At 50.8% G+C, this 26497-nt stretch overlaps 12 protein-coding genes across 12 annotated transcripts; 4 read left to right on the forward strand and 8 right to left on the reverse strand.

Moving 5' to 3' along the window:
- Window positions 1-2736: 2736 nt before the first annotated feature.
- On the forward strand, window positions 2737-3995 carry PG994_014492 (uncharacterized protein; the record flags this gene model as incomplete). Its single annotated transcript, XM_066865901.1, has 2 exons — window positions 2737-2927; window positions 3023-3995. 2 exons carry the CDS (start codon window positions 2737-2739, stop codon window positions 3993-3995), a joined length of 1164 nt encoding a protein of 387 aa, XP_066709030.1.
- Window positions 3996-4136: 141 nt separating this feature from the next.
- PG994_014493 (uncharacterized protein) lies at window positions 4137-5237 on the forward strand (the record flags this gene model as incomplete). The annotated part of the gene is made up of 4 exons (XM_066865902.1): window positions 4137-4228; window positions 4452-4631; window positions 4809-4821; window positions 4872-5237. The coding sequence occupies 4 exons, from the start codon at window positions 4137-4139 to the stop codon at window positions 5235-5237; spliced, it is 651 nt and encodes a 216-aa protein (XP_066709031.1).
- Window positions 5238-7371: 2134 nt separating this feature from the next.
- PG994_014494 (uncharacterized protein) lies at window positions 7372-7704 on the reverse strand (the record flags this gene model as incomplete). The annotated part of the gene is made up of 1 exon (XM_066865903.1): window positions 7372-7704. One exon carries the CDS (start codon window positions 7702-7704, stop codon window positions 7372-7374), a length of 333 nt encoding a protein of 110 aa, XP_066709032.1.
- A 687-nt stretch (window positions 7705-8391) lies between these two features.
- On the reverse strand, window positions 8392-9884 carry PG994_014495 (uncharacterized protein; the record flags this gene model as incomplete). Its single annotated transcript, XM_066865904.1, has 4 exons — window positions 8392-8663; window positions 8851-9442; window positions 9482-9528; window positions 9578-9884. The coding sequence occupies 4 exons, from the start codon at window positions 9882-9884 to the stop codon at window positions 8392-8394; spliced, it is 1218 nt and encodes a 405-aa protein (XP_066709033.1).
- A 441-nt stretch (window positions 9885-10325) lies between these two features.
- PG994_014496 (uncharacterized protein) lies at window positions 10326-11312 on the reverse strand (the record flags this gene model as incomplete). Its single annotated transcript, XM_066865905.1, has 2 exons — window positions 10326-10343; window positions 10446-11312. The coding sequence occupies 2 exons, from the start codon at window positions 11310-11312 to the stop codon at window positions 10326-10328; spliced, it is 885 nt and encodes a 294-aa protein (XP_066709034.1).
- Window positions 11313-13690: 2378 nt separating this feature from the next.
- Window positions 13691-14140, reverse strand: PG994_014497 (cupin family protein; the record flags this gene model as incomplete). Its single annotated transcript, XM_066865906.1, has 1 exon — window positions 13691-14140. One exon carries the CDS (start codon window positions 14138-14140, stop codon window positions 13691-13693), a length of 450 nt encoding a protein of 149 aa, XP_066709035.1.
- Window positions 14141-15393: 1253 nt separating this feature from the next.
- Window positions 15394-15924, reverse strand: PG994_014498 (uncharacterized protein; the record flags this gene model as incomplete). Its single annotated transcript, XM_066865907.1, has 1 exon — window positions 15394-15924. One exon carries the CDS (start codon window positions 15922-15924, stop codon window positions 15394-15396), a length of 531 nt encoding a protein of 176 aa, XP_066709036.1.
- Window positions 15925-16643: 719 nt separating this feature from the next.
- Window positions 16644-17885, forward strand: PG994_014499 (uncharacterized protein; the record flags this gene model as incomplete). Its single annotated transcript, XM_066865908.1, has 1 exon — window positions 16644-17885. The coding sequence occupies one exon, from the start codon at window positions 16644-16646 to the stop codon at window positions 17883-17885; it is 1242 nt and encodes a 413-aa protein (XP_066709037.1).
- A 2043-nt stretch (window positions 17886-19928) lies between these two features.
- On the forward strand, window positions 19929-20805 carry PG994_014500 (uncharacterized protein; the record flags this gene model as incomplete). Its single annotated transcript, XM_066865909.1, has 2 exons — window positions 19929-20267; window positions 20452-20805. 2 exons carry the CDS (start codon window positions 19929-19931, stop codon window positions 20803-20805), a joined length of 693 nt encoding a protein of 230 aa, XP_066709038.1.
- Window positions 20806-22006: 1201 nt separating this feature from the next.
- On the reverse strand, window positions 22007-22914 carry PG994_014501 (uncharacterized protein; the record flags this gene model as incomplete). The annotated part of the gene is made up of 3 exons (XM_066865910.1): window positions 22007-22165; window positions 22225-22642; window positions 22808-22914. The coding sequence occupies 3 exons, from the start codon at window positions 22912-22914 to the stop codon at window positions 22007-22009; spliced, it is 684 nt and encodes a 227-aa protein (XP_066709039.1).
- An 8-nt stretch (window positions 22915-22922) lies between these two features.
- PG994_014502 (uncharacterized protein) lies at window positions 22923-23225 on the reverse strand (the record flags this gene model as incomplete). Its single annotated transcript, XM_066865911.1, has 1 exon — window positions 22923-23225. One exon carries the CDS (start codon window positions 23223-23225, stop codon window positions 22923-22925), a length of 303 nt encoding a protein of 100 aa, XP_066709040.1.
- A 1650-nt stretch (window positions 23226-24875) lies between these two features.
- On the reverse strand, window positions 24876-26497 carry PG994_014503 (uncharacterized protein; the record flags this gene model as incomplete). Its single annotated transcript, XM_066865912.1, has 4 exons — window positions 24876-25112; window positions 25555-25816; window positions 25867-26118; window positions 26178-26497. The coding sequence occupies 4 exons, from the start codon at window positions 26495-26497 to the stop codon at window positions 24876-24878; spliced, it is 1071 nt and encodes a 356-aa protein (XP_066709041.1).

The raw sequence follows: 26497 nt of genomic DNA on the forward strand, positions 1-26497 counted from the left end.
ATTTAAAGTAATCTTATTTATTAAAACTTAACGAAATATAAGAGAATTACTCGAAACGTATTAATTAACGAATTATACGATATAATCTCCGGTATTAATAACGGTATTATAATTAATACTATACTTAAAAGAATTATATAAAGCTTTAAATTTTAAGAAGTATTAATAATCTTTTATATAAACTCGAAATTACTTTATAAATATTTAGTTAAACTAAGAACAACGAACGAAAAAAGACTAATAATTAATATTATATTACTCCGAAAATCGTATAAAAAAGGGAGATCTCGAAAATCTACTTAGTCGACGGCCGAGATAACCCTATAAACGCCTTCACTAAGAAATCTCTAAATAAAACCTTTAAATAACTAATATTAATTAATAGGTTAACCGTACGCATAAAAGCGTACGTCGAAAGACTAGACTCGTACGACGAGTAAAAATAGGGGAAAAGAAATAAAAGGAAAAAAGAGAGATATCTTTTTCCTTAACGAGGTATAACGTATTTAAATATACGACGCCGTACCTATTATTATTATTACTTTTAAATAATTAAAATAATTAATTAAAAAGATTTACTACTTAATAAAATTAACGTTAAAAAGGTATAATATTACCTATACGACTTAAATAAGCACCGAATACCGGATTAGCGTAACCCATTCGTATAAAACCCTTATTAAAGGAAGACTCGTCTTAAAAAAAGGAGCTAGCTAAGTTTATTATTAAAACAAAAACTGCTAATATTAAAATAATAAAAACTAAGGTTTTCTATACTACTTTAAAAAGGGTGCTACGTACCTACGCGTACGAACCCCTTTTCTATTTTATAAAAAGGGGTATACGATGCCCCTCGCAGCTCGTACTAAAAGTAAATATAAATAATAAAATATAACGATATAACCTAGATTAAACCCGGTACTAGTACGTACGTACGAAAGCTTATTTAATAAATATTATTAATTTTATCTATATTATAAATAAATTAAGCGAGAATGTTTTTAATATAATCTTACTTTAAAATAAAGAAAAAAAGCTAGATATTCTTTTTAAATATATAATAAACATATTAAAAGTTTATCGTTATAATTAATATAGTTTTTAATTTAAGATACCGAGTAATAAATCTCTTTACTTAATAAATTTTAAAGGGTAAAGCCCGTTAGTTTATTTTAAATAACCGGATAATAAATAAGTAAAATACGTTATATTTCAAAGTAAAGCGTAGTTATGTTTATTAAAAAGCTTAAGTTTTAAAATATTTCTTTTAAGCGAAAAAAAAGTTTTAACGAACTCTTTAAGCTCGCTTCGAGTTAGTCTACCCTTAATTTTATCTCTTAAAGTAATTCGAGGTACTTTAAATCTTTTAATAGCTACACGTTTTAACTCGTTAGCTTATATAGTGAAAATAGCACGTTAAATAGCGAATTTAAAGGTTAAAATAAAAATAAAATAAAAAATAACGATCTTAATAATATCCTTTAATTATTAAAAAGGTTAAATATTAACTTATATATAAAAAAGGGGTTAAAAGGCTTCGCTTATTAATAATTAATTTAAGTAGCTACTTATATAATAGGATAGCTAAGTGGTTAAGGTGTTTAGTTTAAGTTTAGCTTCTATCTATAAGTTTAGACATTTTAGTCTTTATTCCAACGTCGCATCAGCCGTTTTTGTTAAGATTTCCAAGCCTCACCTCTTGTTGAGGTTGCCATAGCCCTTCGATGGTGAGTGCGCTGATCCCGCTACGTTGTTTTTTCAGTTTAATATTCATAGAGAGTATTGCTTTACCGCAAGCAGTGATTTTGCCATCAAGGGAATAGTAGCTGACATGTAAATGGTACTCTGCTCAAAAGGAGGTAGACACGGTCCGGGTTTTGCTCGGATGTTTCGACACAGGGATAAACGCCTGGCTCCATATCCAAAGATGTGCAGTTGATTATGGCAGCTGTTCACTAGCTGGGTCGTTGGCATCGAATTTGCACGCACAGTGCAGCCAAGTCGGCGTTACCACTACGCCACCTGGACGCGACCTCTAATGTAAGATGGAGTCCCGACTTATGTCAAGCAGGATCGCGCCAGATGGGGTGGACAGAGGACCACCATCAAGACGCCCCTGTACTATATCGCTATATGATTGGCGCTCAAGGTCCGGTGGTCCGTTGTATTTTGCAGTTTTCCCATGTTTGCCTGTCGCGTGCCACCTGGACCGAGGTATTCGCCCCTGTGTACCGGGTACCCAAGGTGTACTGAGATGCCCCGCGACCCCTGAAACTGCCACCCGACCAAATAGTTAGGCGCACAAAGGAGAACTACTGGTTAATTACGCACCAAGGATGAAAGCTCAGTGTGATATGGTTGCGTTCATTCCAACAGACTTGGCGACAGCCTTGGATTGTTCAGTGCTCCGGGTACTCGCCGTGACTTTCGAAGCTGGAAAAACATCCTCGCCGTACGACGTGCAGCCGTCATGCAGCGGCTGCGCCAGCAATAGGTTCACCAGGCTGATTCGCTGAAACAGTTTGCCGGCATACCCAGGATTTCCCCCAATCCTGAGCAAACACGACAATCAACTTCCATACCGCGTATCCCAGCACAATGCAGCGCAACACAGTTTAAAAGCGTAAGTAGTTTCGAGTCCAGTGCTCACGTAATACTATCAATATTCATTCCTCTCCTGTCATCTAGCTGATCCATATTTCTGCATACTCCTGTATCACTCCTTTCTTAGTTAGGATGCCGATATTATCGTATTTGCTCCATGGCAGAGCATCCGGAAGTGGAAATGAGCCGTCGCCGACGGTTCAGGAGGAGTTAGCGGCGCAGTGGTATAACCCAACGGACATTGCCTCGATACTACTAATCATCGGCGGCGACGTCGTACAGAAAGCCTTCGCTCAAGGGACCGGCAAACCCTACGTCCCCGTGTGAATCTCCTTCGGCTGCATCGCGTACGCCTTTATGGGCCTGATCGACGTCCTCGGCGACGGCCGCCTCATGCCCCGCCCGACTACCCGTGCAGGGTCGTCAACCTCGACACCGGCTACGCGCGCGAGAGCAAGAGCTTCGTCGTGGACCGGCTGTTGCGCGACCTCGAGGCGCGCGAGGCGCGCCGCCTCGCGTCCGAGGACCGCGACTACTCGCTCAAGATCACCGTGTTCGAGGCGACCGGGACCCGGAACGGGCCGACGCGGTTCAGCTGGACCTACCTGCACTTGGTGGGTGCTCTCATCACCCTGGCACAGCTGGGCATCGCCGCGATCCCGCTGGCGCTCAAGGGCGATTGGAGCGTCTTCCTCATCACGGCCGTCGAGACCGCGTTCGTGCAGTGGTGTGGCTGTCTGCCTGAGTGGACGAGCGAGAAGCTTCCCAGCCGACAGAAGTCCGACGCATTATACGCCTTGTCATCGGGGAACTGCGCCCGTGAAATCATGATCATCATCGGCTGCGGCAAGTGTCTGGACCTCGAATCTCTGGCCGCGCCGCACCCGTCCCGGGCCAGCCGTCCCTGGGAGAAGTTCAGCTGGCTCTCCCGCTCAAGGCCTGACGATCCCGAAGAGATAGACTTGGAGGGGAAGCCGCGAAAGCCAGATCTGAAGAAGCGACGGCCAGGCTTGCAGCCACAGCGTGAAGCCATAGTCTGGAACGTGTGGCCTTTCGGCGGCGTCCCGCTAGGCTTCGCGCTGACCCGGATGACGCACGCGGTCCTATCGGTTCTCTGGCTCTCCCTTCTCGTCAACGTCGCTGCGCTGCGCGAATTCCGGGACTCGTGGTGTTTTTTGGCAGTCGGCGGCCTCCGCATGTTCCAAAATGCATGGCTGGCGGCCAAGGAGCTGGGGCCCGCAATGCGCAACCTGCCGCTCAAGAAGAAGGGCCAGTTCGTCGCGCCCAAGGTCATGGACGGTCTGATGGACTTCCACACCATCTACAGCCGGGGATTGCCCTTGCTCGAGGAGTTCTTCCCGGGCCCGCTGCTCGAGGCCGAGGCGAAGTGATGGGCCAACGACGACTTCGGCGAGTACGAGAAGAAGCGGATCGACGCTGGGTACCGCGGTACGCCGCGCCGGCTCCAGCTCGATCGGTAGCACAAGTTCGAGTGTAAGCCGCTCCCCGAGCGCCGGGTCAGCTTGGCCGAGATGAAGCTCCGGGCCTCCCGAACTGGGCCTCTCGCGGGCAGCCCCAGTGAGGCCACCGCCGTTTCTCAGACTTCCGAGGGAGGTCCGGCCATGTGTGTGGTCTCGGACAGACACACATGACCTCGTTCATGACTTCGACCGTCAAGTAACAGCCGTCCCTACCCGCATGTCAATGTACTGGAGCAAGGACGGGCATGACAAACCCGCGCCCGGATCTTGGCGATACGAGTTTCAAGAATACTTTCTTGTAGGGCTTGAATCTTTGTGTCAAGCTCGGTTTCCCCAGAATGCTTTGGCCCACTTCGATCACTGCAGGGATATTTTAGGAGCGGTGAGCGATGCACCACGGACTCTGGATCTGGAGTTGGATATGGAATCTGCCCTGGCCCAGGCGTATCTGGGTCGGTATGACCTTGCCAGTTCTCAACTGCATGGTATATTGGGACGAATCAACACCTTACGAGCGGAGAATCCGAGTGATTCAACGGACGAAGGGTAAGTCTCAGTCATCAGACGGGAAATATCACTGCGATACGCAGTCTGTTTTGTTATGTGGGGGACTATACCCAAGCTTACTATCAACTGAAAGAACTGACTCCGATGGACGAGGAGTGCATCCGCGTTTCGAGGCATCAGCCAATCGATGACATCTTAAACTATTACGTGCTTCAGGTCAAAGCATACGGTATGCGGGAACTTATTGAAGCGTGCCTAGGATCCTTTGGACACTGACAGTTGCATCCGAGCAACAGGTATTCAGCAAAGGCTCTTGGCCGCCTGAAGAAGTCTATTGAGACCAACAACGTCGATATTTTGGAGAGTCCTTCATTTAAGTCCATGGAGCTATCGGTCATGGTAACATCGGCCAAGATCACATTGCTTCAGGGTGACTACAAGGCCGCCTGCGCCGATTTGCACAAGACAACAGAAGAGCTAAAGCAACATCTTGGCTCAGAGAGTCTAAAGACCATTGAAGCATTGCTGTATTACGCCCAGTCACTGGTATACACATGCAACACGGAGGAAGCCATAGAAATATGCGAAAATGCTATGGAGGTTATAGAGACGAACTTTTGCGCATGCGATGTTGGCGCTAATTGAATCATGATGTTCTGAAGGCAAACAACTGCCTCCTTTCGGCTGCCTCACCGTCCCATGGGAATACGAAGAATTCACACCGCGGTTGGGAGACAACAAGCAGTTCGCGGCGTTGGCCGTTGCGAGGAATGCTTACTGTGACCAACATCGCAAACCAACAGACACTCAAAAACTGTTGAGGTATTTCTTCGCAAAGTCATAATCAGAGCCCCAAATCATGTTATCTATATTGATAGAGGCTGTCACCCCCAATAGGTCGACATGACAGTCCAGACTTAACTTTACTGGATGTCCCTTTCGACACACTCCAGTGAGTAGTTTTGCCTCAAACATATAAACATGAAGCCCACGACTTTAAGCCACGTCAACTTGGTTTTGCCTTTCGTATTAGGGAAGCCCGTGTCATTGAACACCTCTATTGCCATCCGAGATACGGATAAGCCGACAGCCAGTGGCTGCTGGACTTCGTATGTTAATCTTTCCTCCCTCCTTGTGGGACGTTGGTCTTACCATGGTCTGTACTAACTCGTCCTTCTACCCATAGTGCATCGCCTCGTCAATGCATTCCTACGGTCTGCAGGTGTCCTGGCAGTGAGGGTATGTGGTTAGTCAACCTGGACAATACCGATAAGAAGCTTCATGGCTATGATCCTCCCTGGGCCTACATCGGCACCATGCATCCGGATCAATGTTAGCAGATTCCACGTATATTAATCATGTTCCTCAATTTCGCATCCCGATCAAATGCAGTTGCATATCTCCCCTGGAGTGGGACGTGGAAATAATAAATCTAGGGGTAGTTGACTCATAACTCGAGGCCCCCTCACATACTAATTCTCCCAGTCCTAGCCTAGAGTAAGCAGAGCACTACAGCAGACCCCAAAAAGGCACCGTCCGAGCTTACATGGTGGTGTAGTAGCAGCGGAAATGTTGGTCTGCCCCCATACCTACGCATCGCCAGCACACGCCCATTAGTTTCCATTATAGAACATGTACATCTTGAGGGGGTCTCGTTAATCTCCTCTGATTTGACCTGATGCCACCCTCTTCGACTCTTCGAGTTCTTCCCAACATGCCTACATAACATGATATGTCACTTGGAGCCAATCAACAAAAAGTATACATTACTTCGCTTGCCCATCTTTGATCGGTGAAGTAGACTTGCAGTGTCTGCGTCCGACAGTATTTCAGCATCGCTATTATTATTTCTGACTTGCTCCTGTTCCACCAAGACCTGTTGCCCATTTTCAACCGGGAACATTATTTCCCCAAAGGACGCATTGCTGGAACTAGACCATATCTACCAACTAAATCCTGAGATACCCAAGACGTATTCCACTCACAGGTCGAATGCGCTGGACCCCACACTGCTGTGACACCTCGTCTGATAGCCAGGTCCCTTGAGATTGGTGACAATCTACCACTGAGGCTCGGCACATCTCTTTCGCTGAGTAGGCCAGCCTCTCCTGGACTACCGCCATTCATGAAATCCCGCTCAATCTAGTTTCTCACTCATTTCGTTTTATAAATTGGCACTCACCGCAACATACTTTGTCTCACTTCTCTACATTACTGGCAATGCTCGCCACTTACATTCACGTTTCTGTGGGCGCTAATTTATATATGATGTCACTTTCACTCCTTGAGCCCCGGGGAAATGATGTGATGGCCCTTCTCATCTTCTTAAGTCGAGTAGAAGCTCTGATTCCGCCTTACCAGTATGTTGATGAGCGACACATATCCACAAGGCTGATGTAGCGCCAAACCGCACCAGTCTGCGAGATGTACTACACACTATGTCCATTATCTGTTGGAGGTAATTGTTACCCAAGTGGCTCCGAGTGCATGACGGGGAATCTTTGTGGCTCAGTGACCACTACCTGTGAATTGCCTGGCTATATAGGTTGTAGTCCTGAAAGTAGGTCTCCCTCAGACTTGTATTCTTTGGATGTGCGAAGTCAAAATGCTGAATGCCACATAGGGAGGGGGGGACTGCTGCCCCACAGGCTTCACTTGCGGTACTGGTCATGACTGCATACCACCAACTACTGGGCCGTCGGGGCCCTTGTCGACGACTACCGATGTTCCGGCCGCCACGTCGTACGTAACCCTCGTCGCCGTGCAAACCAATGCCAGCTCACCAGAGAACAACCTCGCTCCGAAGTATATTGGCGCCGTCGTCGGGGGCGTTGTCGGGCTCCTCCTGGTCACCTCTCTGGCCGTATGGATCATCAAACGATACCTCGACAAGGTCATGCGAGCCGTAGATGGGGACTGGGGAACACAACCGATGAGAGGCCAGAGCCCACAGCGGGGTGACAAGGTTGGTGGATCTGGAGAAGGAGCTCAGCCCGTTCCAGGACCCCACGAAGTATACGATCGTCCTACAATAGAGTACCTCGATGCTGCAGGCCAGAGTAGCATGAAACCAGACCATCGATGGGAGCTGGGAGGTAGCTACGATGCTCATGGCACCTCCGAGTTGGATGCCAGTGAGAACGTATCGAGGGGTAACGAAGGCCGCACGCACCCTGACAAAGACGACTTAAGGCATACTCTAGCATGCGCTATGGGTTACAGTGGAAAGAACTATGTACCCGTAATAAGGGGCACGTGAGAATGGTTCAATGTTTCGATACTAGATCTAGTCGTTATCACCCGAAAGCAGGGCGTGCCAAAGGGAGAAGCAGGTTGCTTCATGGAAGTGAATATGTGAAAACCGGGGAGTATGCGATATAGGGTTCTACTTTGAGATGTACAAGTAAAATGCTCTTCACGATTAGCTCTACTGTTCAGTCCGAAGGTATCAAACAAAATGCCGAATGATCAACTACCAAATCAGACAGTCTCTAACAGGAGCCGACGAATCGATACTGTCTGTAATTTCTTATCTCGTTTTGGTCTCGAAAGGGCTGATCTTAAACAATAATCATGAGGAGCAGATACCTGAAGTTCATGTTAGGCCCTTGAAGGAAATGATGACATCCATACCAACTAAACCGCTATCCAACTCTCTGTCTCCAGAAAGGACTTTCTTTTGTACGATATTCGAGTGTACATGTTCAGCTGTCCACCAAGTCCTTGGCCCAGCTCAGCATTGTACTTGCAAAATATGGTAGCTTTATGCCTTACGCACCACCATACTCCATTATAGCCGCTAAAACCACTTCTCAAACGCCTCCTCCCCAACCGTCTCCCTGTTCGGCTGCGCCGTCTTCGAACTCCGCCACTCCGTCCCATACGCCCCAAAGAACGTGTGCGACGACGGCCCCTGCATCAGCCCCTTGACCCTCTGCGTCACCGAACTGTCCTCGCCCTCGCATTCGATGCGGGCACGGTAGCCCCGTTCAGCAAAGGCCCGGGCTCGAGCCAGGTCTCCGTGCGCCACAACGATCTTCAGCGCATTGTAGTAGAGCCGGGGGATGAGCACTGTAGCCGTGTCCGCCTCGGTCGTGTTGATCGGGTCCGGGTACTCTTCCCGAAGAACGCCGAGCGGGTGCGGCACGCGTGCAAGCTGGATAGGGGTTGGGTCATCATGGCCATGGGGTCACCGATCTGTTCCTCCAGCGACTGGATCGGACGGCGACGGGTTGAAGTTCATCGGTCGGCTAGGAACATAGATCACACTTGCAGTCAAAGTCAAAGCTGGCTTCGAGCCCGGGCTGGAGGATGTCACAGGGACCGCCCCTATCGTACGTGATGGTGAGCTCCTCGCCCGCGAAGATGTTGCGAACAGCGTGGATCGACTCCCGCCCGTCGTCGGGCGCCTCGTGCCAGTATTTGTGGCAGTTGGCAAAGCAGCTGTGGTTGATACGACAGATCTCTGGATAGATGCCGCATGCTTCGGCACCGTGGCCGCAGGAAGGGCGTTGGTCCCGACGATGCCGGTGAAGGTGTGCTTGCCCGGGTAGTTGTTGTGGAGGGGGAGGAATTGCGTATGTTGCTCTTTCGGCAGTGACCGCAGCTTGGAGGCGACAACACCGTTGAGCTCCCCGAGGCTCATGCTGCGCACCACGAGGAGTGGCTTTTCGCACAGAATACGCGTCCCGCGTTTTGATGTTGCATCGTGCCACGAGGCCTTTGCCCTTGGCCGGGATCTCCAGTGTCTCGTAAAATGTAGCATTCATAATTAGAAGAGGATCATTGATTCCAAGAGGATAATCATTGTCGTTGGCGGCAAATCGGGATATTGTCAGCTTTAGATTGCCCTGTAAATTAGTTCTTGATGACTCTTTCCTGCGACATACCATCTTGAAACCAGCCAACTTACCGCCCAGAAGCTTTTGGAAGAATCCTGGATATCTCGCCAGTCGTAGAATCCGTACTGGTCCTCCACTTCGGACCAGGGACGGATTCTCCCCCAAAGGTCTTAACCGCCAAGAGACCAACTGCTCGGATGTACGTCATAACATCGGTTTCAGAGGCAGTTTGACCCATGATCTTGGAGCTGAAACGTAAAAAGTGTGGTCCATGGAAGGGAAGAGTGGGATGTTCGCCCTCCTTGAACTCGATGTAGTGCTCCCGAATCTTTACCTGCTCGTCATCTGCGTACTGCTCCTTGATCGTCTCCATGAAGAGGGTCCATTTGAGAGTGTCCGCAGCACCAGGCCCTAGGCGTGGGACCATGTCAAACCCCTCGTCCACACCCATGGCGTGGGTGCTCAATTGGGTATCAAACTTGTTCAACAGTCCGAGAACGGCTTTTGACCGGGGTTGCAGGTGGTAACTAATTGAATGAGTTCTTGCTTCGGAAGTGAAGTGATGCTGCGACCGTCAATAGAGTGTACAAGATGGCGTAGAAAGGGAAGTGAAAAGCTGGAAGACAGCAAACACTTTCGTTTGGAGCTTTGCTGCCGCAGGAGGGCCCACCATCTGCACATCCAGTGTAACATCAACGTGGACCAATTGGACATACATCGATATTCATCAGCATCAAGTTTCATTGATCAATCCAGTCTATTAGATGCTACTTTATGTCCATCGCACTATCTGCCTAATAGATGCAATCACTCTGTGGGGGAAAATCATGTTTTCCAAGAGTTCGCAACCACACCGTAACCCTATGCCACCGATGGCAGAGTATTGTCTCTCTTAGACGAGCTTGAGTGACTGGTTCATTGGTTAGTGAATCATGCGAGATATGAGCACAAAGTATCAGGACACTTACCATATATCATTGCTCTCCTAGAAAGCACGAGCGTGAGCACGAACTTTCAGAGTCTTTGAGGCATCGATGGCCAGGTTGATGACCTCGTTGACCATGTGCTCGCTCTCGGCCTCGAGATGGTCCGCGGTGGCACCAGACGGGTACCAGATGGTCGAGTGAGCCTCGAAGCCCTCGCCGTACTCGGCGTCCTGGACGTCCTTGACGGCGATATGCAAGACACCGAAGGCGGTGTCGGTACCGTCCTTCAAGACCTTGGGGCCGGCGGCCTGGACGGGGTAGTCGGGCAGTTGGCGCAGGAAGGGGTACTTCTTATGGTCGGGGGCGGTGAAGTTCTGGATGTCGAAGTAGGTGACCACGCCACCCCAGCCCTCCAGAACGGTGGACTGGGGGAGCCCGTTGGAGCCGGTCGAGGTTTGCTTGATGTAGTGCTCGGGGTTCACATCGTCGTTGACAGAGTCCACTGCGGCCGAGGTAGCCCAGAGACCAAAGGTAACGGCGCTAAGGCTGGGGATGAAGCAAACAGTTTGGGAGTTCGAGGGCTTCCAGTTGACGCCATCCGACTTGGCAATGACGTCGTGCCAGTACTTGTTTCCATCGGCGATGTCGGGCTGGAGAAGCTTGAGAAGACCGTCGGGGCCGAGGTTGGCCTTGGTGGTGTGAAGCGCGGATTCGGTGGCGGGGAGATCGGCCTTAGTCTGGGGGACGGTGAGGTTGTCGCCAGCGGCGCCGAGGCGGGACTTGAGAAGGGTGACGGCACTCTTGGCCATGGCGAGTTCGTAGTCGAACTTGGATGCCTCGTGGGTCTGGCCCCAGTGAGTGAAGGTGTACGCATCCACGTACTCAGTGTAGTTGGCAGCCGCCATGGCTGCGAAGGCCAAGACAGCTGTCAGAAGGAGCGTGATGGAGTACATAGTGACGCTGATTGACGGAAAAAAGCTTTGTCGAGTGATGGATGGGAAGAACAAATGGCGTTGAGAGAAGATGATGGATGATGACAACCGACGAGCAAAGAGTCAGTTGTGTTGTTGAAGCTCAATGACTGAGGACTGAAGTCAGTTGGTTGATGGTGAGAGAGAAAATGTTGGAATCAGTCATGGTAGGTAAGGGTGTCTGTATAGGGTTCTGGTAGTAATGAATGCAATCCCTACAATTGAATACAAGTCTCCCATTGAATACATGCCTTCTATTGAATACTTATATGGATGCTTTCGCAGAACGTTCACCTTTGTGTTACTCCATTACACGATTACACCACCCCTCCTCTACTGGGGTATTAATTCTACGTTGATTTCTATTACGTGCCTCACCTGCCTAGGTTATGGTAGATGGGGCCATCACATGAAATGGCCATGTCAGGGAAAGCCAGAGTAGCGAGGAAGGTCCATTGAGCCAAAATCCTTTCTAGAGTGCGCACATCTGATTGGTCAGTATCCGCCTCCCAGCTGGTGTTGGCTTCAATCAACATGGGGTTGGCTGTGGAGTGTGCACACCGTGGGGGAGCGCTGTCGAGCCGTTTGACATGAAATCCGATTGTACGGAGTACGCCATGCATCACACCACTCCGGCTAATCTACTGGCTACAACTAGAAGAATGAAGGAATGCCAGGAAACAAACAGTAAAGCATTCCTTCCCATTTCTTTTGCCCGGTCTTTTGCTTGCTTCTAGCAAACCGAGATTGGGCGGAAACTTGGCTGTTGGATGTGATTTGCGCACAGCAGGCCAACGAGGCCCACCTTGCGTCGTACCTGCTCGAATCACGGTACAGAGCCCAGGGTTATGTAATCCTTCATTCCTCTAACCTACAGGGGACAAATCGATGCACATGCAAGTCTTCTACCGGGGACCCCACGAGACCCGACCCGTGCACGAACCTGTTCTTGGTACTTTTCCTGCGACGGCCCACGATCCTTCAGGGCATCACTGCTAAGTGTCATCATGGAGTAGGTTGTTCGGCTCCGACATGAAAAGCTTGTCCCGAGGCATGTATTCTAACTACCACAACTCTTAACCATGCAAATACATGAGTCGTGTTACATGAATAGCGCATAACCGGGGCTTTCTCGGTAGCTTAGATCCAGATCAGGGACTATAAAAAATTTAACATCCCTTGCAGCACTTGGTGACCCCACCACAAGGCAGTTCGATGTTTCGCAAGGGCTAATTCCCTAGACCTGTACGTCGAAGCCTAGCAGTCCATACTTAAGTTTTATTTGGCGAAACTGCTGTTATACAATGGCCTTCCATCCCCAAGAGTCATTTTACCGCCTCAACTAGCTCAGGCGATGTACTACAATAGAGCCCGAGGTGACCCTACACCTTTGTCACATGCGATTACTTCTCCTTTTCCACCAATTCTGCAGGGAGAAAAAGTATGCAGTCGATCAAGCAGGCAGCCACGAATCACTTCGAACATGCTCGTATGCAACCTGTTAGGAATGACGACGAGGTTGTTGGACAGACTGTGCCTCACATCTTGCCACTCGCCTGTTACTAGTACAAAATTGCTATCGTAGGGCCCCGCAAGGTTCCGTCAACTAGATTCGTAAACGTGGATGTTGAGCCTCCTATATGGACCAGGAATGGTACCAAGATCGATGAGCCGTGGCGAGTAAGTGGTCTCGCATCTCTGTCAGACGATCTCTGATGGTTTGCCTGGAATCATTCTCTCGAATGGTAGAGTACTGTTAGGGTTTCCGCACGGGGTAGGAAGAATAATGGGATTCATCAGATCCGCCTCCCAGGTGAAAGTGATATATTTATGTAGGTTTTCAACACGGGAAGCGTTGAAGACCGCTTTCTTGAAGCCAGGAATAAACGTGGGTCAGACAATACTTGACCAGCTCTCGACGGCTGATATATCAATGGAATACTGCCACGCACATATAGATAAGCACCCTGGCGAGACTCGGTGCTACGCGGGTGTTGTATTTTCTGTCAAGACGGTTCAGGGCCAGAAATTCGAACTTGAGATTGATGCCATATGCACAGGACTCGGAAGTCCCCTTGCAAGTAAAACAAGCTGGCGTTTCGAAACCAAGAGTCGTGATGCTGAACAAGATCATCAGCAGGCTAGTGCAATGTTCTTTGTAGGCAGCTGCTTGTGGACGAGATTGCTTCTACAGTTCAGTACAAACATATGCGGCTCTTATGTATTGTCTCGCAGTCTACCTGATGAGTGGAGAGGCTGTGGGACAGCCGACTACTACATGCATCCAGTCTAAGCCTTCAGTGCTGTTGGTCGGTGGTGGCCAGTCAGCACCTTAATAGGTGTCGGTTGCACTCTGCACCCTACGACTGTCGCGGCTCCCAGCCCTCCTTGGCCATCTCAAAGCTCTCCATCTTGAACGCGGGCGCCACCGTGCACCCCACCAACGTCCAGTCCCCGAGGCATTGCGCATGCTGCCACTCCCCCTGCTGCACCACGGCCTGGGGTCGCTCGCCTGCCCACAGGTCCTTGCCCAGCATGATGTCCCGCACGGGCTTCCCATCGTCCCAGGAGAGCGACAGCCGCATCGGGGCGCCGGCGTAGTGGTGCCAGACCTCGACGGCGTCGAGCACGCGGTGCCAGTGCGACAGGCCGGCCTCGCCCTCCAGGAGGTAGTAGATGCAGGTGCTGTGGGAGGCGTGCTCGGTGCTGCCTTGGGCGTCCCGGAAGGTTTCGATGTAGTAGCCCTTCTCGGGGTGGGGGGCGAGGTTCAGGGCTTTGATGACGTCCTGGGCTATGCGGGTTTCTGCCATCTTGGAGACGAGTTGGTGATTGCGCGTTAAATAATACCTGGAGGGCTGGTTATCAGGTTGTTCGGCCAAATATCTGAAGCTTTGGCGTGAGATATAAGTTGAGGTGGAAGAACATCAATTCGATAAGGACATATGTTAGCTTATGTCGATGAGGCTTACGTCCGCTCAAGAAAGAAGACGTTGCTAAAAGAGTGCTGACATAATTAGAGGAACGATAAGCAGGTCGGCAACAAGTGGAACAGACGCTTGTTATCTATTGGATAAATGGGGTCACCATACCTCGGAAAATACCCAAGTCCCGACGTAGCCGGTAGACAAGGTTGTTTGTCACCCTCCATCTATGTTGTACTTTATCGAGATGGCGTGCAAAGCTAGCACGTCGCCGTCAATGCCACTAACACTAATACAGATTTGGGATCTCATTGTGGAGACACTGTCGTTGGTGCCCAGACCCCCAGCCTGACCCTTGCGGAGATAAGCGAATGACTGATCAACGGGGGCTCTCGCCGTCAGGAGTTTACGCTTAGCTTAAAGCTTGTGGCATAAATATAATTTGTCACTTATCCGAGATTCCAATCAGTGCCAGGTTCAAACAAACAAAAACGAAAGAACGAAAGATTCACGCCGCAGCAATTTACCCTCACATATAAGAAATAAACCCCATGCGTGGCCCGTCTCTACTCAAAGGTTACATGGTGGTTGAAGGAAGAAACGGAAGGGGCGAAGAACATTGCCGGCTAGACCAGGCCATTAGGAGCAGATCTATCTTTCATCGAGTACGACGGATGGCCCCAAAGGCAATCGCGGATGACGGCGACCAATCACGAGACAACCTGTCCTCGGTACTTTCGTTGGAAATGGCTAGTAGGCTGTGATACTAAGACAAGTCATCTGGTTAGCATGGAACAAGAAGGAGAAATCACAGCTTTTAAGAAGGCCATTTCTGACGAGCTCGGCTTCCGCCTGCTATTCGAAGACCCGGACCCGGCAGGCGCAGTTGCAGCCAAGCAGGTGTGGATATTGGAGTGATGAGGACAAACGAGATCGGTGCCCTGAGCTTGGTCAGGTCAAAAGGTGCATTGCATTCGACGAAAAAAAAACGGTGGCGGTGTTTTAACTATAGCTTTGATAAGTAAGTAGGTGACCTAAACAATCTTGCTACCGTTTTTTCATGTCCCTCCTCTATCCCTCTCCTTCATGTATTTCTCCTCCGTCTCTCCCCTCCTGAGCACTCACCCTCCTAGACGTTTCCCCTATTTCCGGTACCACATCCGCGTCGTCTTGGCCTTCCGGATCTTCCGCTGCAGCTGAAAGACGCCGTACAGAAGCGCCTCGGCCGTCGGCGGGCAGCCGGGCACGTAGATGTCGACGAGCAGGATGCGGTCGACGCCGCGCACGACGCTGTAGCTGTAGTGGTAGTAGCCGCCGCCGTTGGCGCAGGTGCCCATGCTGATGACCCACTTGGGGTCAGGCATCTGGTCGTAGCACTGCCGGACCGCCGACGCCATCTTGTTGGTCACCGTGCCCGCGACGATCATGACGTCGGCCTGGCGCGGCGACGCGCGGAAGATGAGGCCCAGCCGGTCCTGGTCATACCGCGGCATCGAGGCGTGCATCATCTCGATGCCGCAACAGGCGAGGGCAAAGGTCAGGGGCCACATGGAGCCGTTGCGTGACCAGGCCACGAGCTGGTCTAGTGTTGTTCTTTGTTCGTCGGTTAGCTTGCGAGCTCGTCTCGAGCGGATCCGAAATCTCTCAGGGCATGGAAAGTTCTTACAGGGCATAGTCGATGACGCTGGTAGGCTTCGACTCGGTAGAAAGTGCTGTAGTTGAGGGGAGAGGACTAGGTCCCGTACGTCTCGGCGGATCCTGTTGCCGAAGTCGTGTGGTATTGGAGATAGTCCTCACACATGGACCTAATAGTAATCGACTTCCTGGGCGATATATGTGTGTCTTGACCGCAAGTGAAGGACAAACTACTTTTGGCTTGTTAGTCTCGTGAAATTACGTTGGTTCTCGTTTCAGGGGCACCTACGACTTGCTATTTTCGGGGTCATCATCGTGGTTTACTTTAGATGACGACTTCAAAATAGTAGGGAATGAGTAAAAGACTATGTTTCCAAAAAAGAACGGGGAAGAGCCTCTGCCACGGGTAGACTGCGTAAGCAGAGCCATCGGGATATTCACACATTCAAGACCCACCTCCTGAAAGATAGTACGGGGACCCCAGCGGTACTAGTGACGCAATGTGCCGGGGTCAAGATACACTGTATAAAAGCCGGCAAACGGCACCGAAAGCACAGTGCATTATAGGTTCTGAAACGGTACGTTAGCGGTAAACTACCGAAGCGCTGGGTTAGCGTCTCAATTCTGCCCTCGGGAAAAACACTCCTCGCTCATTCCCCTGTTTTATCCAATGCCCTCTCACCATGCAGAACGGCCATTGTCGGTGGTCCTTACACTTCGGCTCAGGATGAGCTTGCGCAATGCCGACGCATGAGACATGACGTCCTGCACAGTCTGCCAGCTGCCTGTTGCCGACGACGCCGCTCATCGCTTGCGTAGCAGCCGTCAATGTCCATTCTGCTCTGCTACCTTTGCTCGCGCCGACGGCGCCCGCCGACACGCCAAATGCTGCCTTAAAAGGGGGAACCGCACATTACGCACCAAGAAGCGCGGCCGGAAGACCAGGTCTTGTGACCAGTGCTCGCGGGTGAAGGTGCACTGTAATGCTGGTCACCCCTGCGACCGCTGCGCCTCTCGGAAGCTCGACTGCACTTTCAGTCGGTACTGCACCGACGCAACTCACTGGCAGCCCGCTGAGCCTCGGGAGACAGCTGACTCGCCAGATCGTAGCAGCCACAACCATGTTCCGTTATCCTTTTTACTCAAATACACAGACGAGAAACAGGATTTCATCACCGAAAAGGCTGTGGGCGAAGAGCCAGATGGTGCTCTCGTCGGGCCAACCTGTGTGCCTCCGGCCCCGGGCGACACCATAGTCGACTACATCGACCCTATGCTCTTACTGCCATTCGAAGATGGCCAGACTGATCTCGGACCCTTGGAATTGGGTGGGCTTTACGATACGGAAGAGCAGAACCTTCTCGGCGCCTTCCTCTTTCAATCCCCTCAGAGCCAGGAGGACCACCTCGCAACTAGGCTCGACCTCTTGGAATTGGAGGTTACCGCCCATGCCAGCTCCACCGAATGCTCTAGGCGGGCTTTATTCCACCCTAGCGGCTTTCGTCACTTCTTCACTGTTTCCAACGTACACAGCTTTGCCGTGATGTTCTGTCGCAAACGACACTATCGTTACCCAGTCATTCACTGGCCCACCTTTGCTCTCGAGGAAGCGTCTTTGCCTTTACTCATGGTTGTCGCTCTGACGGGAGCCACTTATTCGTACCGCCCAGGACACGGGCCTGAGCACATCACTGAAGCCCGGAAACTCTACTATCTGGCAGACTCCTACGTCTTCAGCCAGCTACGGACGTTCCTTGACCACCTGCCGCCGCCGCCATCGGTAATCAACAACCTTTCGGAGGCCATCCAGCTTTGCCAAGCTGCTCTTCTCATGTACGGTCTGAATACTCTTCTGTCAGGCGACTCCGCCATGCAGCGCCTGGCCATGAGGGAACGGTTGCCGACCCTGGTAGACGCCATGAGGAGCCTGCAATTTTGTTGCTTGCCGGCACAATCTCTCCCAAGAACAAGACGACTGGCAGCTATTCATCCGTCGTGAACAAGTTATTCGCCTTGCCTCGTGGGCCTTTTGTGTCGATTGCTTGGCCACCTTGTCCTGTAACAACCCTCCGCTGTTTTCTTGGCTAGAGATGTTGGGGACCTGCCATGTGACCTTGGCCTGTGGGACGCTGATTCAAAACACACTTTCCAGTTACTGAGGGCCTCCTCCACGGACCGGCATGGAGCCTCACAATCTCTGGAAGACCTCATTTCGATGTTACTCGAGGACGACATGGAGGGAAACAGGGAATTGAAGGATCTGTCCCCATTTGATTTACACATTATCATGTGCGGTAGGTGCCAGGCTCTCATCAAGCCTTGTCTTTCATCCATCGCGTCCACTAATTTGCTGACCATGCCATGTCATAGCATTGCAACCGATAGTATTCAACCTGCACGTCACCATGTCTCTACCACAACAGTCGAAGAAGCTGCTACAAGCGTTAAAGACGTGGCGACATCTTTGGGAGCGAGTCATGGAAAGCCTCCCTCACGACTATCGCAAGTACCTTGGTATAGCAAAAAACATATCCGATATCGAGCACCTCTCGCGGCGTATCATCGAGGTGGCTCTGGGTGAAAGGGGGCGCCTCGCGCTACCTGAAGCGAGTTCCGTCGTGCAGTGCCCGGGAACTACATGTGTTCATACGGGACTTCATGACAAACATGTAAGTAGTAACAGTAATCGATATAGTTAGATGTCGCATTGTAGTGCATATTGGGTTTTCTTTTGTTACCGATTTTATTTAGGTTCAACAGAAGATCTTCCTTTCCGTATGCCGGGCCTTTAATCTTTTCATCTTAAAGACCGTAATATTATGTACTTTCGCGTGGCGCACCCAATTGAAGTCCATTGATTCGTTGCGCTCATCCCCACTTGGATCTGACTGCGGCCAGTCGTCCGACGGGCGGTGACCACTAGGACGTGTGCGTCAGTATTGCCCCCTGAAGTCTTGCATATATTTTAAATAACCTAGTCGGTCTACCATCGCATATGATGGGCGGGGTCATAATAAATACCCTTGCTTCAGGTTGGACGCGCATCGGCTCCCTCCCTCGCATGTGTTTGGCTCGAAATTCCAACTTCACCTTTGATCTGCCGACCAGCTTGGTCGCTTCCAGACCCGCACATCACCCTTACTGTGGCGTTTTCTGATCTTTATCGCTATGATCCCCTGTCTGTTTTAGATGAAATTCGAATACTCGCCCTCAACCCGGCAACGGAGAGAACCGCTCCGCTAACTTGCTCCATCCTCCACTGCAGACGTTCGGCGCGGAATATTGAGTACGTCGCTGTTTCCTATGCATGGGGCGTGCCAAAATATACGAAAATCCTGGACATATCAGCAAACGAAAGGGGCAATTCTTACTTAACGATTACCACCACTGTCGATACCTTGCTGCGACAGCTCCGGTCACCACGGGGAATTTGCTATTTGTGGATCGATGCCATATGCCTCGATCAAAAAGACGAGACCGAAAAGGCCCACCAGGTTCCTCAGATGGGGTCTATATATAAGGAGGCGAAAGAAGTCCGAATATGGTTGGATATCGATAACAGCACGGACAGTGCGATATACGATTCCTTTCAGAACGCTCTGGCTCTCCCGAAATATGATGATTGGATAGTTCCATTTGATAACACACAGCTATTGGAGTTTTTCAGTCAGCCATGGTTCTCTCGTCGCTGGGTCATCCAGGAAGCCCTTCTTGCTCAGACAGCGTCGGTTCATTGCGGAAAGCACATGATTCCCTTACAAACAGTAGCATCGGTTGCCAAGACGCTTCTCCGTCAAACCGTATTAATTAGGCCATGTTACTCTATCAAGATGGCTGCGACTTTGGGAGAGCCGGTGAAAAGTTTCAGCCTCTTGGAACACCTGTGGCACTTCCATAAAGCAGAATGCAGTGAGAAGAAAGACCGCGTCGCTGCCCTGTTTGGCCTCAGTCCCAATCAAGGGTTCGAGCTGGAATACGCCAGCCACTGGAAGAATATCTACAAGCATGCTGCTGGATTCGCCCCCGCTCGGAGAACAACGACATGAGGATCCAGATCCTGCTGCATCTTTTTGAGTTCGGTTCTGTCAGGGGGCCAGACGATCTTGATTACCCATCTTGGGTCCCGGACTGGTCAAAGCCTAGGAAGCGTGAACTTGCTTATCGTGCGTGCTTACAGGAAGTTGACGGCATGGAGGAGTACCCAGCTTGCCTCGATGTGTCCGACAAAGCTATTTTGACCATGGAAGACGACATTCTACAAGTCCAGCCTTGTCCATCCGTGAGCGGGGACCAAACATGGCAGGTGATGTACGCATCGCCACCAAGTGTGGACTACCGTGGTTCTCCCCAGTTCATCGAGATGCTGAATCGCCTATTCCCGGTCAGTGCACCAGAACGGCCAAGCACGATACTCGAACTCTCGTCCCTCCTTTCTTTAGTTGTATGGTTCCGTAATATGAAAGGGGATCCAATTACAGCCTTTTACATATACAGCGACATTCTTGATAAAATACTGAACTTCGAACCGCCCATACTTGGCCCCAAACAAACTTACGCATCTCTAGGCAGTTTGGGCGCTCTACTACAAGACTTCTGCCTCTTGGACTTTAGACCAAGAACCACCCCGGCTTCCGGCGCTGGCCGAGCGATTGGCATTGGTCCTAAAGAGACAACACTCAACGATGTCGCAATACCTCTTTGGCGAAAAGGAAGACAAGGATAATCCTGAATTTGCTGACATTACTGTTACTACTATGCTTGTTCTGAGGTACCACGAGGATCTTCCGCGGCAGCAGTCTGGGTATAGTAACCAGGCGTATCAGGTCGGGAAGCAGAAGGGTATCATCGTCGGCCCAGCTGTTTGCGTGGAACTTGGGGGTAAAACGACCACATATCAATCGCATGAGGATGCTGGGTGAAGTTGAAAATGGGACGACGCCAAAAGAAAAAGAAAAAAAAACGCAGAGGAATTTAATGCAGTCATGGTGGATGTCCCCTTTATCGGTATGCCATTAAATCTTCTTATTAAATCTTCTTGATAGAATTTATTACGACGACGAGGAGAAGATAACAGGCCGGTACTGGTCGCCCGCGCTCGGGAAACACCGTCTCCACCTGGCCCCGGTCTGCACCCGGCCCGTGTCCGTGCGAAGCGATTTGAGTTTTCTCTGATCTCCACGTTCGCCGACGACATGCCCAGGGAGAGATCTTCATGCCTAAGAAACCCTACACTGGAATGCGAAAAGATCCGTCTCGAGTTTTGCGGTTACATATCCTTAGATCCATACAGTTGCACGCTTTTCCAAAAACGCGGTCAGGTTCTCTGGCATTGGTTATTAGCTTACTCGTAGTTGACCAACAGAGACACCTAAGCCCATAAAGGGCGCATTGCCCGCTGGACATTAGGGCTGCAGTAGACCTCTTACTACAGGAGCTGGTGAAATCATGTCAGGTAAGGTCTATAATAGTGGCACACCCGGAGGCTGGCGCAGATAAAGACACAAAATGTATCCTTGGAAGCGGTTTCCCAAAGCTTGCGCACCTTATCAGGCCCGAGCGAAAGCAAGCGTTGTCAAGAAACCCCACTGACTTTTCTGGGCTGCCGGAATTCAGGAGTGTGGTCAAGTAGACGGCCAACTCGGGGGTTAGGTCTGGTAGACGACAGCTGTCAGTCGCGACGTCAGCGCTCGCCCTCACCTCTTGAACCCGAATGATGATTGTGTGAGCAGCTGGACACGATTATGCTACATGACGGCAAGCCTCTGCAACGTTGTCAAAGTCGGACCAATCCAGCGCGATGTGTCGGAAACGGTGCAGTTCATCCGGGAGGAAGCAGCTTAGGGCTTCGGCCGGGCGTAGGTCGTTGCCGAGATGGATTACGGTTTTATCCAAATTCATCCAGTAGACGCGATTCTCTGCCACTGGCCTTGACCCCCGAAGCGGTTCGCCGAACAACGCTTGCATCAAGAGCAGTGATTCTCACCAACTACCCAACATGTAGCGGTACACGGTGTTACCACGACGGTGTTAATACCACAAAGTCCTCCATAGAAATGAATACAGGCCACAGCCTTGAGAATCCAAGCTCAACGATCATTGACCATCATGGGGCTTTCCACTCTAGTCGATGTCCACCGACTCCCAGTTGCCATCGATCTCACCATCAGGGGTAAGCTTGAAGGCACACCACTTGCGACCTTCCATAGGCTCGACCTTTTCATTGGCGCAATCTCCCTCGACATGGCCCGTAGCGCCTATGATGGAGTAGTTAGTTAAAAACTTCAATTCCCCCATCGGCATGTTTGGCAGTTATTGTGTTGTTGTACTTACAGATATACAAGGGTCGGAAAGTAATGTACCCATGATGACCCCTGTTCGACCCCAATGTCGGTCGTAGACGAGAAGGACCCCTGCGACGTTTCGGAGTGCTCGTATCCCGTAGAGAGCTCGGTCGAGACCACCTCGAAGAACTCGGCGCTGACCGTGACCTGGACGTTGACCGAGTCGGTGATCTCCGCGCCCTTGGTGCACGTGTACGTCTTACCGGAGGTCGTCTGCTGGGCTTGCAGGCCAGGATGCCGGACCGCTTGACCTGGCACCCGAAGACGACCTCGGTGCCCGAGTCCTTGACGAACTTGCACTTGTCGGCCCGCGGCTCGTTGTGGTTGTTGTGGAAGGCGCGCGACTACAGGGGGGCTCGTTTGATTTCGGTCACGTCGAGCGCCCGGGCCTCGGGGGCGGTGGCATTGGCCTCGGCTCTTTTCTTCAAAGAGATGCCGGTGTCGCCGTCGAACTGGATATCTGATTTAAAGCAGGCGTCCTCGTTCCGCAGCACAAGCTGTTTATGTCCCGATATGGTTAGCGAGCCGTCCAGACACGAAAGGCAGCAACACCATGATGCTATGATTGTTCCAAACTTACGCGTAGCCAAAACCTTCCAATAGAGTGATCATCGGGCAAGTGTTCCGCACTTTGGAAAGGGACTTGTACTTGTCCTGGCAAGCGTAGCCGCTCTGCCCGTTGTTCATGTAGAAGTTCAGGTAGCAGTCGGCGTCGAGGGCCGTCGTGTCGACGTAGACCTGGTACGTGCCTGGTCCACCTTGGGCCACTCGGACAGGTGCGTCGTGGACTTCATGCAGTCGGTCCACGCCGCCTTCGGGTCGCGCTTGGGCTTGGGCGAGAAGATCAGAATGCTCGACTGCGTTTCGAAGTCGTTGGGGTCGTCGCCGCAGCCGGGGGTGCTGTAGATGCTGATGTCTTTGAACTCCTGGGCGCGCGCGACTCCGGCCAACAGCCAGCTGGAGGTGAGCATCAGAAGGCCGGTTTCGTGGTGATACATGGTGGCAGACAGGATATCAAAAAGTGATGATGATATGGGTGCAATTATCTCAGAAGAGTTGGTCAAAAACGGAGAAACTGTATGTGCTTGATGATGTTCTGTGTTCCGATGTGGTCAGAAGGCTGTTAAGGGGGGGATCCGAGGGCATTTATATAACCTACAGCTCGTTTCCCGGAAGCCTGCTGTCCGCGATTTGAGCCCACGCCACAGTGTAAACCAGTAGAACTTTGACGATGGTCAAGGCGTCGATCTGTGTGTCATCACCGCTGCAAGCCTATGGGCGTAGAAAGACTAACATGTTGAGGACTTCGCCTAAGAGATCTCAGGACTGGAAACACCACCACTATGACGGAGGCTCTTCTGGAGGATCGTGAAAGTCGACGATGTGCCTCAACAGTTGCCTTCACCGACATATCCGTAGGCATGAAGTCTTGCTGGGCTCAGATCAGAATGGGCGAACAGCAGAGCATGACTGCCCGCATCGATTTCAATGGCATGGTTCGTTTGGTGAACCAAGTAATAATACCGGCTTAGTATGGTGGGATCGTCGATACAGCATGACGCACGAAGCCGCCGGGTGGCGCGTTCGACAGCGGCGGTCGCGGCGAGTACGCCAGTATGCTGGCGGAGTGACAGGTGACAAGAGTGTTTTGTCGCATCTCACGCCGACAACATAGGTTGATCTAGTTACCTCGCTCACGATAATCGGTCCCAGTGAAAAGGACTTAGTGGATCCTAGAGGCAGTGGACAGTTACTGGATCGACAGGGACAGGATTGGCTATCTAAGCGATATGCATAGCGCGGGTGCTTTTGTTTCCCACTTGATCGTGTGGGCCAGCAACATCGCATAGTTCCTCCGGCGTCACCACATAGTTCCTCCAGCGGCGCAGCGTGGTTGCTCCGGCGGCGTAGCAGGGTTCCTCCGGCGGAGCAGATAGTCGGCCCTGCCGAGCTCCGGTGGTCACGGTCAACGGTCATGGGCCCATAGAAAACATGCCCAAATGAAATACATTGAATACTTTTACGGGGCAAACTCCTTCGCAGTTCTTGGCAATAACAGCTCCAGTAGGAAAAAAGGGGTGAAAACGACATCATTACCCTGTCTGTAATATAATGGGTACAATTAAGTGGAAATAGTCCGAGTGTAGCCATATTCCCCAAGGATAGTAACATATCATGACCGGCTATTATACGACGGGAGTGGATTACACCTCCAGGTCGATTCTTTTCGGGGCTATAAACCCCTACGCCTAAGGCTTACGGCGGAGGGAAGATGCAATACGAAAAAGGGGGTGCAATCTTTGGCACGTCATCAATCCTCCTAGAGGCCCGCTTTTGGGAATGGAGATGTCAAAGCAGAGAGGCGTTGTTTGTTTGGGATTTACAGCACTCCCTCTTGTGGCGATAGACGTCGAAGGGGAAGGGAAAATGGGATCGTTCGGCACAGAAGACTGATGGTCAGGCGTGTCCAAATGGTCCATAAAAGCCTTGCATCCGTCTTCTAGAGCAGAGAGATGGTATCACATCCAAAACACAAGCTACATGCATCCCATCCATAGTGAAACAACTTTATATACCACAACCATCACCACATCCAGCTTCAGACATTACGATAGCTCTACTCATCAAACTAATTTGTCTCGTCTCGATTACACATCACAGCATTTGCCCTCATACTCTTCTCCCAGCGAGGAATCAGTAATCGTTCCAAATCCAACAAAATGGTCACCATGCGATCCCTCACCTTCCTCGCCGCCTCGATGCTGCTCCTCATCGGCCAGACCCAGGGCTGGCTCATCGAGTTCTGGAGCACCCAGCCCCGGTGCAGCAGCGCGTCCGGCAAGGCCGACACGGAGCGCGGCGGCTCCGACGGCAGCGGAGTACAGCTGCGGGGAGTAGAGTCCGTGTTCCGTCAGAGAGTTTCAAGGGTTGAGAATTTGGTATTGGAAGGGTCGCTTGTTTAATGAGAGAAGGGGTTATGGTTGATGTAGTGGCTGATGCTGCTGAGCGACACGGTGTATCGTAGCAAAGACGCGCACCTCTCGGAAAGAACACGTAGAAAGAACGCACTGAATACACACAGACTCCTGAATCACTTAATTTACTGTCCAACAGAATTTAATCCGATGTGCTTCATCCGCCGCAAGGACATAACTTCAAGTACACGTACCGCAGGGTCGACGCGGGGAACGTCCAATAGGTCTAGCCATCACCGCAAGAATACCATTCAGAAGCGTAAGTACTCTCTAGTACTACTGCAATTTGAATGTCCCACAGGATCATTCAGGTCCCGTCCAGACTTTCGACAAGATCTTGCAAGGGACAGACCACGTTGCTGTAAACCGCACTTTGAAGCTGGACCGTAAGAATAGGTCGGCATGACTTGCATGTTGGGAATAGTCGATCGTGCCCAGTAACAAGTGGGACGTGTTCCAGTTTTGTCGGAGCCATGGTGTTGAGTGGAACTGAAGCAGGGCGATCGTCACTTTGATAGCGAGCTGGAACTGGTCGATGACTGACAGACTCGCTTTGTCGGTTCACAACAACATATTCTTCAATGTTCCCATGTAACTTGATACCGACTTTCCGCCTGGAGTCACATAGAAGGAGTGCTGGCATGATGTGGCCTCGTATAGGTACGCCAAAGGAGCATAAATCGCGTTCGCGTGCGTTTGATCATTGAGGCTATTCTCAAGGTAAACACACGCATTTTCAATCTCTGAAAGATCAGTGATATGGGCTTTTTCGGCGGTCCCTGTATCGGTCGCTAGGTAACTTAATGGGTCGTCGGCTAACTGGACTCGCTTAGATTTGCTTGGTCGCAGCGGTTGCCAGCTCGCGTGCGGAAGGCAAAACTCGAGGGAAAATTGGAGAAGGTGTTGTTGCTCGTAGCTGTATTTATTTTCGTATCAGTATCCGCTAGGGACCCGCTTGAGTGAATTGTTACTTACGACCTGTTGAGACAGTATGCTATACCTAAATGCAGCCGTACACTGCCATGTGGCTGCTTGCTATCAGCAGATTTCAGAGCTGCAAAGTGGTCAATATGTTCGTCAACTTGACACGAGAAAGCAGATGTTAGTGCCGTATATGCGTCTTTCGACATTGCGTGCATCGTAGATATCCATAATGGCAACGAGGCCTTCTTGGAGACTTGCAGTTTTGTTTCCATAGCCTGTAGTTTCTGCAAATCCCCAATCTGAGATCGGATGGTGGAAAGGCTGACATTGTGTTGCCTGATCCGCTCCAGCTTGCGCTGGTACCGGCTCAT

This window comes from Apiospora phragmitis (genome assembly GCF_038363925.1).
Source record: "Apiospora phragmitis strain CBS 135458 chromosome Unknown utg000013l:1.0-2965645.0:1.0-2969333.0, whole genome shotgun sequence".
NCBI lineage: Eukaryota > Fungi > Ascomycota > Sordariomycetes > Amphisphaeriales > Apiosporaceae > Apiospora > Apiospora phragmitis.